General features: G+C 40.5%; 1 protein-coding gene across 1 annotated transcript; it reads left to right on the top strand.

The window, feature by feature from the left end:
- Positions 1-206: 206 nt before the first annotated feature.
- On the top strand, positions 207-3189 carry LOC111457618 (protein COBRA-like). The gene is made up of 6 exons (XM_023099930.1): positions 207-540; positions 1133-1212; positions 1357-1813; positions 1934-2093; positions 2165-2454; positions 2546-3189. Exons 1-6 carry the CDS (start codon positions 219-221, stop codon positions 2839-2841), a joined length of 1605 nt encoding a protein of 534 aa, XP_022955698.1. The 5' UTR covers positions 207-218; the 3' UTR covers positions 2842-3189.
- The last annotated feature ends 6614 nt before the right edge of the window (positions 3190-9803 follow it).

Consider the following 9803-nt stretch of genomic DNA (forward strand, 5'->3'; position numbering starts at 1 on the left):
TTTTTTTTTTTTTTTTTTTTTTTTTGAAGACAAGGAACCTATTTTACACCATTTAAAGGTTCCAATTCTTTAGCAGCTGAGGTTGGGATTAATAGGCGGATGGAATTGAGTTAAGGAAAAACTTGGTAAACAAGTATTTGTTGGTAAATGGATACAAAAGTGGACCAAAATTTGGGGCAAAAGAAAATGTTTTTGTGTGATCGGAGGATGAGAGAGGCATGAAACTGACAGTTTGGTATATTTGTCAAATTGGATACCAAAATTCTCAGTGGGCTCTCACAAAGCTTTCATCTCCACTTCTCAAAACGACTTGCCAAGTGAGCAAACGGCCCTCGGCTTTCTTCTTCTCCGCGTTTTCCTTTTCTTCTTCTTTTTTTTCCTCTCTGATTCTTGGAGTACGAAAAAGCTTAAAACCCACGAACCCAGAACCAGAGTTTTGTACCGTAGTGACGATTATGGCTGTACCCATTTACAGATTACCCTCTCTCTTTGCCCTTCTCGCCATATTTGTTGCCTTCTCCACCTTTCTTGCTTCCACAGGTTCGTTTCTTCTTATTTTTCTGGGGTTTTTTCCCCCTTTGTTCTAACCCTCTTTTTGTTTCAATGGGTATCAGTTTGTTTGTTTGTTTGTTTTCATAATCGTCTCTGTTTATAAGAATCTGTCTCCCTTTTGCTTGTGATTTTGACTGATCGGTTCTAGAATCTGCTCCTCCTTCGTTGAATTTGATGAATGATGAAATGATAGCTTTGATCTTCCATTACTTTGTGTTCCATTTCTCTCATTTTCTTTGAATTTTATTTTATTCTTGGATCTTGGTCAAACGGGTGGACTTGGACTTCAGTTTTTGGGTTTCGTTCTTGAACATTCAAATGAGTTTTTAACAGTTTTGGGGTTTAATGCATTATACTCTCTGCATGCACCGGAATCTCAACAAATAATTCCGTTTGTGAGAAATTTTCATCTGTTATGTTGGTTTAATTTCCTAGGTTATTTTCTTGAGGCTACTAATTCTGTTCATGGACCATATGTTGTTTTTTTCTTGCTGGCTTCTTCGTTTAATCATTATTATTTGAGTAATAACTTTACTGATTTATACTTTTTGGTTTTTTCCCTTTCTTATTTGATTTTCAGAAGCGTATGACCCACTTGATCCAAATGGAAACATTACTGTCAAATGGGATGTTATAAACTGGACTCCTGATGGCTATGTTGTAAGTATTATGGCATCCAAGCGCCCATATTTTGAAATATAACTGTGAGGCACTAATGGGGGGATGATAATAATAGGAAATTTAGTGTCCTTTTTCGTTTTTGTGCTTGTTTTTACATATTGAACTATAGTTATACGTGTATAGGCTGTGGTTACTCTGTACAATTTCCAACAATATCGTCATATTCAAGCACCGGGATGGTCTCTGCAATGGAAATGGGCAAAGAAAGAGGTCATATGGAGCATGTTGGGGGGCCAAACAACAGAGCAAGGTGATTGTTCTAGATATAAAGGCAACATCCCTCATTGCTGCAAGAGGGATCCGACCGTTGTCGATTTACTGCCCGGAACTCCTTATAACCAGCAGATTGCTAATTGCTGCAAAGGTGGAGTTCTCAACTCCTGGGTGCAAGATCCTGTTACTGCAGTGAGCTCATTTCAGCTCAGTGTTGGTGCTGCTGGAACCTCGAATAAAACTGTTCGTCTGCCGAAGAACTTCACCCTAAAAGCACCCGGGCCTGGTTATACTTGTGGACCGGCAAAAATTGTTAAACCGAGCAAATTCATTTCAGCTGACAAACGGAGAGTTACACAGGCCTTGAGTAAGTAATGCTTAGAGAGTTACTTACCTGTACTGTTGTCCTGTTACTAAGTTTTTGTGTAGCTTCAAGTTGCTCTCATATTCAATACCTTTTGTTTCAAGAAATCCTTCTTATTTGCAGTGACATGGAATGTTACGTGCACATATTCGCAATTTCTGGCTCAAAAAACTCCGACTTGCTGTGTTTCACTGTCGTCGTTTTACAATGATACAATTGTTTCTTGCCCAAAATGCTCCTGTGGCTGCCAAAGTAACTTGAATGATCCCCAAAGTTGTGTGGAGTAAGTTCACTGCCTCATGTAAAGCTATAAATTAACGTGACCTGGACTAATGCTAACATGCTTGTTTGCAGGCCAAATTCTCCGCACTTGGCCTCCGTTGTGACGGCTGCTAGTTCTCGTTCTAGCAAGAACAATGTGGCACCTTTGGTTCAGTGTACCAGCCACATGTGCCCGATCCGAGTTCACTGGCATGTGAAGATCAACTATAAGGAGTACTGGCGTGTGAAGATCACGATTACAAACTTCAATTACGTGATGAACTATACAAATTGGAACTTAGTTGTCCAACATCCTAACTTCGACAATCTTACTCAGATTTTCAGCTTCAACTACAAGTCGATCAATCCATACGGAACGATAAGTAGGATTGGAAACATCTCGCTCCGTTTGTTGTTCTATTCACGTAAATTGAAATTGATGTAGTGATCTAATAAAATGTGTGTTTTTAACAGATGATACTGCAATCCTGTGGGGAGTCAAGTTCTACAATGATTTACTCATGCAAGCAGGCCCGCTTGGCAACGTGCAGACGGAGTTACTTTTCCAGAAGGATCAATCGACTTTCACATTCGATAAGGGCTGGGCTTTCCCTCGAAGGATCTATTTCAATGGTGACAATTGTGTTATGCCTCCTCCAGAGGCCTATCCCTACTTACCGAACACAGGTTCTAAGCACGGTGTCTCGATGTTTGCTATGTTGTTGCTGATTTCCTTGACTATATTGTCCTTCCACCATTTGTTTACATAATATTCTTGGTCGTATACTCGAGTCATTCTGAAGTTTTGAAGCGGATCAGTCTGGCGGATACAATAATTGAAAGAGCTGATGAATCTCATGGATGTGGATGATGGCTTTTAACTACAATTAATTATTGTTTCCGGTGATTTTTCTGATTTACTTTGTAAATGTTGTACCATATTATACACTTTCTAACATTTCCATGTCTGCGTTGAGATACTGTTTAACTTTGGGATCTTCAAACAGTTTTACAAAGCAATTGTGTTTCATTCCAAATCTCTTTGTCTTCTTTCATGGATGATCTTGTGATTGGAAAAGTAAAATACAGAAGAACAGCAGATTTTGAAGTTCATTACATACTTGGAATCTCCATTTATGAACTTTCTCAAAGAAGGTTCGAGTTCTTGTATACTTTGGCAGGAATGGGTATGTGTTAGGTGGCGGAACCATGCACTCAGGCCCTCCCTGCTTGGAGGTGAAGGTGTTCTGGTCCAACTCCTCCGATTGTACATTCCCGAATGGCCCTGCTTCCATTGTTGTAGAACTTCATACTGTGAAACATTCCTGTGTCGTTTGTGTACATTGCGGGGCAAAAACCGTGTTTTCGTGCTTCTCTATCACATAATATGTCAAGGAAAGAGATGTAAGAAGAAAACAGTTTCAGTGTTTGATGCTTTTACTTATTGGTTCGTAGGGAACAAGGGGTTTGTAGTCAATGCTGAAAACTTGGACTACATTGTTCAGATTCAGGTTCTGGACAAACATAGACCAAAGGGAATTGTTCATCTCATAGTTGAAGTTCTTGATGGCGATATTCACCCGCCAAGAAATTCTATGAAATTTTGCTTTACATGGCAGTGAACTCAAATGGGGTACAAGCATATGTGATGCATGCACTGTATCATAACCTATTAACCATAGTAGGGTCTTAGTAGGTTGTGACCCGTACATGGCAACAACCTTCAAGTGGCACCTATTTGGCCTCTAGTCATGTGACGGCCAGTGTCATCATGCGATCGAGGAGGATGGTGTGTTGACTGAAGGAATGATGTTGACATGAGTGTCAAAGATAGGCTCGATAAAGGTCAGGTAGGGTCTCAAGCCCTAACTTCAAAAGTTAGGATTCCCGTATAAGTTTTGTCATACGGTTTTGGAATTTAGTCTATCTACATGAAATATGAATGCTCGTCAAATTTGGTGTCAATTGGACATCCGACGGGTGCTTGATGAGATTATACGACTGTTCGCTAAAATCATGTCTCTTCCTGCAAGATCGAATATGCCTCAAAATATACTATAGGGGAGGCATAGTGTCAACTCTCTACCGCACCTCTAGGCCCTGTGGCCTAAGTGAGCTACCTCGTGGCACATACATATATTATGGTGTGGGCGAGTGCTACGAGATGAGCGTCTCAAGTGACTTTCTTTGAAATGAGTTTTTCAAGGATAGTGTCGGAGGGCATGACCAACATTGCGCCCCTACCAATGTGTCAAAGGTTGATATACTCACTCGCTATCCGGTATAGAGGTTCTTACATGGTGCATGATAGGGAGGGTTCATGCCTCGATAGAATCTGGATGGATTGATGTTCGAGATGCCCTAATGCACGATTGACATATGAACTGATTCTTGACAAACTTGTCCCAGCAAGTTATGATGGTCGAAATCGTCCTTGGACTCGAGATGACATTATGATGCATGGGTCACGTTGTTGGAAACTAAGATGATGATTGAGATGCGACATTGCATATGACAGATTCTGGTCGAGAATAGAGGCAGGGTCAAGTCGGATGACTTGACCTAGAATAGAGGCAAGCTAGCATGAGTCATAGATGATTGAACATGCACATAGAGGCAACGTGTGTGGTCGAATAAGTTTAGATTCCGTATAAGTTGTGTTCCGTTGATGAAGGAAAGTTAGGCGAAAAATGTAAATAAGGCTTCAGTTCTCCTTAATCCTTATCATGAGTATGTCAAGATCATGACGTCGCATGGTTGAAAAAGTACGATAGTGACACACTGCACACTGCAGTAATGGGTCATTATCTTTCCTCAAGTTTACTAATTCCAACCAGCTTAAAAATCTAAACGGTAACACAATTCATATCTTATCTGTGATAACATCAATACTAAAAAAGAATAAGATTAAAATGGATAGCCTTACTTGATGGTTGATGGCGTGGTTTTTGTTTTGGCAACCACAGGTGCAAGATGCGGACAAGATGTGATCCTATTGTTATAGAAAGATGAGAAATGTGTGAGCTTATAAACTTAACTTAGTAGAATAAGTGACTAACCTAAAGAGTAATTATGAGAAATGTCAGTAGACTTATGGAGTAATTATAGGAAAATTGGTAATAGTTGGACCAAGTTTTATGCTTTAATTAAGAAATCGTCAGTTGTTCTTAACTTAATGAGAAAGTTTAGGGAGCTAAATACTCATCAGGATATGTATACTGTTTCACAACACTAAAATAAAAAAGAATTGAAAAGCTAAGTGCTTCAGGTTATTTGTTCCAAAAGATCTCTCCCTCAAATTGTTTTTTTGCTCCCTTTATTTGTTTCTACATATTTTGATTATGAGTGATTTATGGTGGGAATATACTTGAATAAACTTAAATGAGAAGTAATTTTAATTTTGGTTAATTTTAGTAAGCTTTGAAATGGAGGAGTTCAAGGGAAAAGGCCAAAAGAAAAAATGAAAGGCCAACAACTATGTAAGGAATAGTGGGAACTGTTATAGGAAGAGTGGGTTAGAAAATGAAAAAGTGGGTCAGAAAATGAGAAAATGAGCTACATATGAGATAACATTTTTAGCCTTTAGAAAACCTATAAATTAATTTGTTTTCCATTGTAAAAGGGAGAGCAAAAGAGCAGAGAGCAGTAGAAAAGGGTTTTCAGAATTCTTGGTCTCCTTGTCTCTCCCCACGACATCTCCTTCACAGTTTTCGTGAGTATTATTTTAACACGTTAGTTTCTGAGCGAGTGTTTTATTTCAACAAATTGGTATCAGAGCGAGTTTTATTTCAACAAATTAGTATCAGAGCCGATGACGAATATGATGGGTCAAATGCCGCTACTGCGATTAACGAAGATGAACTACGAGAATTGGAGCATCCAAATGAAAGCTCTTCTCGGTTCACAAGACGCATGGAAGATGGTCAAAGAAGGTTTCAAAGAACCAAAGGATAATGCGGGTTATATGGCGGCGCAAAACAAGGCACTAAAAGAATTGCGATCAAAGGATAAGGCAACATTATACATGTTGTTCCGGGCTGTTGACGAGTTGGGCTTTGAGAAGATTGTCAGGGCAACTACTTCAAAAGAAGCGTGAGACACTTTAGAAAAAGTGTTCAAAGGAACCGACCGAGTCAAACAAGTGCATCTCCAAACTCTGCGTGGCGAGTTGGAGAGCATGAAGATGAAGGAGTCAAAAAATGTATCTGACTACATTACTTGCGTACAAAACGTGGCAAATCAACTAAATCGAAACAGAGAAATGTTACCAGAGACGTGGGTTGTGGAGAAGATCTTGAGGTTGTTAACTGACAACTTCGAGAATGTTGTATGTTCGATAGGAGAGTCAAAGGACTTAGCGAAATTTACGGTCGATGAGCTCGCCGGTTCTCTCGAGGCACACGGGAAATGTAAGAAAAAGAAGGAGGAGACACTCGATCAAGCGCTTCAGACTAAGACATCATTAAAGGATGAAAAGGTACTCCACTCTCAAAATATTTAAGATAGAGGTCGAAGCAGTCACAAAAATGGTCGAGGCGGTCAAGACAGCAGAAATGAAGAAATCTATAAGGAGAAGAGACAGTTGAGCCAAGCAAATTGGCATGGAAGAGGACGCAATCAAGGACGCGGTCAAGAATATTAATATCCAGTGTTACAAAAGTAAAAAATATGGCCACTATGCAAATAATTGTAACTCCGACAGATGTTACAACTGTGGCAGTATGGATCATTATGCAAGAGATTGTCGAGCCGAGGAAAAGGTGGTAGAAACGATCAACCTAGCCTTGGATGACGCAACAAATGTTGTATTTTGACAATTGGTGAGAGGAAATCGTTGACGGATAGAGAGAAGAAATTTGTTGGAAGAAAATGAAAAACAAAAAGCTTAAAAATAAGAGAGAGAACTTGGGATTTGACTTTGCTTAAAAAAGCCCTGATTTTCTTTCTCATCAAATTCAAGTATTTAAATAATTATCTTATCCTAAAAATGGGCGAGTGGCCAACTAAATCTATGCTACCCTAGCAATGGGCACCTAAAAAAATGGTAATCCATTCGACTTGTTTGTCGACATATCCTGAATAAAATGTGTAAAAGCTAAATAAAGAAACCTCATGCTTTTATCTAACAATCTCCTCCTAAAACCTGTGTATATCTACTTATTATTTGAACTCTGATTTTTGGACGAAGTTCCTCAAATTTTACACGCACCAGAGACTTGGTGAAGATGTCTCCAAGCTGTTCCTCTGTTTGGATGAAGTCAATCTTGATAAGGCCCCGATCTGCACACTCCCGAATGTAATGGAACCTGATCTCTATGTGCTTGCTTCGATCGTACAAAACTAAATTTTTAATCAGGTAGATCGTAACCTTGTTGTCCACGTAATGTATTGGTGGATCGCCTTCTTTTTCGATGAGTTCTTCCATCAGTCGCACAAGCCAGACCCCTTGTGTTTCTGCCGTCGAAGCGACAATGTACTTTTCTTCGCAAGAAGATAAAACAACTACCTTTTGTTTTGTTGATTGTCAGCAGATTGCGCCGCCTGAGAAGAAGTAAATCATCCCGCTGGTGCTCTTACGATCATCAATGTCACCGGCCATGTCATTATCACTGTAGCCGACTAGCTCAAGCTTCTCCTTTCCTCTCCCTGCGCAGTATCTTACACCCCAGCATTTGGTTCCACTCACATAGCACAGGATGTGCTTGACAGCCACAAGATGCTCCTCCCTAGGTGATTCCATGAATCTACTCATGTATCCCACAAAATAAGCTAGGTCAGGACGTGTGCTTACCAGATAGCGCAGGCTCCCGACAATGCTGCGGTAATTGCAGGCGTCGACTGTCGTCGTAGTGCCGGCCTTCCTTAGCTAGAGTCGGGCCTCCATTGGCGTCCTTGTAGGGTTACTGTCCGCAAGCCTAGTTGTGTCCAACAGCTTCTTCGCGTACGCACTTTGGCAGATGGTGATGCCGTGTTGAGAAATAAACTTAAATGCAGGAGAAAAATAGAAAAATGATTATGATTTTTTGTTTGTAATTGGGTAAAAAAGACCATTACGAAAGTTGAGAGGAAAAAGGGCTTATGGGAGACAGAAAAGTGAGGGCACTAAATTTGAGAAGGGAAAGGGTTATGTGAGAGAGAAAAGTGAGGGAAGTTACGCCTAAACTCAACCATTAGAAAAACTATAAAAGGGGACTTATTTATGTATCGTTGTAAAATGTGGGTAGAGAGAAAAAAGAACCAGGGAGAAAAGAAAAGCTCAAAGCAATTTATTGTCCGAGTTATCGTGTAATAACCTTTTGAGAACTTCTTTGTCTACTTGTCTCTCTCCCCTTTCGACACTCCTTTAAAGTTTCGTGAGAGTTATCTAAACGAGTTAGTGGTTGGTATCGGAGCGACTTTATTTTTTCAACAAATTGGTATTAGAGCGATTTTAATTTCAACAAATTCGTATCAGAGTCGATGGCGAACATGATGTGACAAATGCCGCTACCATGATTGACGAAGACGAACTACGAGATAAAACTCCAAAACCATTTTTTTTCTTATGGGAGATAAAGTTGAGAGGAAAAAGACTTATGGGAGAGAGAAAAGTGAGGGCACAAAAATTTGAGAAGGAAAAGGGCTTATGGAGGAGAGAAAAGTGAGGGAAGTTACGACTAATTTAACCATTAGAAAAACTATAAAAGGGGCCTTATGTATCGTTGTAAAATGTGTGCAGAGAGAAAAAAGAACAAGAGAGAAAAGAAAAGCACAAAGCAATTTATTGTCTGAGTTATTGTATAATAATCTTTTGAGAACTTCTTTGTCTCCTTATCTCTCTCCCCTCTCAACACCCCTTTAAAATTTCGTGAGAGTTATCTAAACGAGTTAAATTCAGAGTGAGCGTTTTTATTTCGTTGTTGGTATCGGAGCGGCTTTATTTTTTCAGCAAATTGGTATCAGAGCGATTTCAATTTCAACATGCCGGCAGTACTCTGTTGCACTTCAATGCCAAGGTAGTAGCTGAGCATGCCGAGATCGCTCATCTTGAAGTTCTTTGACATCTTCCTCTTGAATCTTTGAAGACTTCCACGTTGTCTCTAGTGATTATGAGGTGGTCGACGTACACTCCACTATCAGTCGCTGCTTGTCGTGGCCGTGCATGTACATGCCATGCATGGAGGCACAACGCTTGAACTTCAGCTACAGTAAGGTACTGTCGAGCTTTGCGTTCCAGGCTCTTGGTGCTTGTCGAAGCCCATAGAGTGCCTTGTGCAGGCACAATACCTTATCAGGGTTGTCGTTGTCCAGGAAGCCCGGTGGTTGTCGGACATAGACGGTCTCCTTCAGCTCTCCGTCCAGGAACACGGATTTCACGTCCATGTGGTGGAACTCCCAGGAATGATGTGTCGCGGTTGCCAGCAATAAGCGGACAGATTCCAGCCTTGCCACCGGTGCGAATACCTCCTCAAAATCCACTCCTTACTTCTAGACATAGCTCTTTGCCACCAGACGAGTCTTGTGTTTCACTACTTCTCCCTCTTTGTTACGCTTCAGTTTGAAGATCCATTTGAGCCTTATGGCTTGGTGTCCCAACGGCATGTCCTCCAGACTCCACGTTTGGTTCTCGGTGATGAATGTCATCTCCTCGTGCATTGCCTTTAGCCAACACGGGTTCCTTTTTGTTTCGACGAAGGTGTTCGGTTCATCTGCGCTGATGGCATGCAATTCAGCCACCTTTTGTTTGAGTTCG

The sequence above is a fragment of the Cucurbita moschata genome, unplaced genomic scaffold (assembly GCF_002738365.1).
Source record: "Cucurbita moschata cultivar Rifu unplaced genomic scaffold, Cmos_1.0 Cmo_Scf00020, whole genome shotgun sequence".
Taxonomy (NCBI): domain Eukaryota; kingdom Viridiplantae; phylum Streptophyta; class Magnoliopsida; order Cucurbitales; family Cucurbitaceae; genus Cucurbita; species Cucurbita moschata.

What these genes read in the sequence shown, in the direction of transcription:
- LOC111457618 (XM_023099930.1), top strand. Translation starts at nt 219, where the DNA reads ATGAAACTGACAGTTTGGTATATTTGTCAAATTGGATACCAAAATTCT. An exon ending in GAGAGTTACACAGGCCTTGA is followed by an intron (nt 1,814 to 1,933) that starts GTAAGTAATGCT and finishes TCTTATTTGCAG; the next exon opens with TGACATGGAATGTTACGTGC. An exon ending in CAATCCATACGGAACGATAA is followed by an intron (nt 2,455 to 2,545) that starts GTAGGATTGGAA and finishes TGTTTTTAACAG; the next exon opens with ATGATACTGCAATCCTGTGG.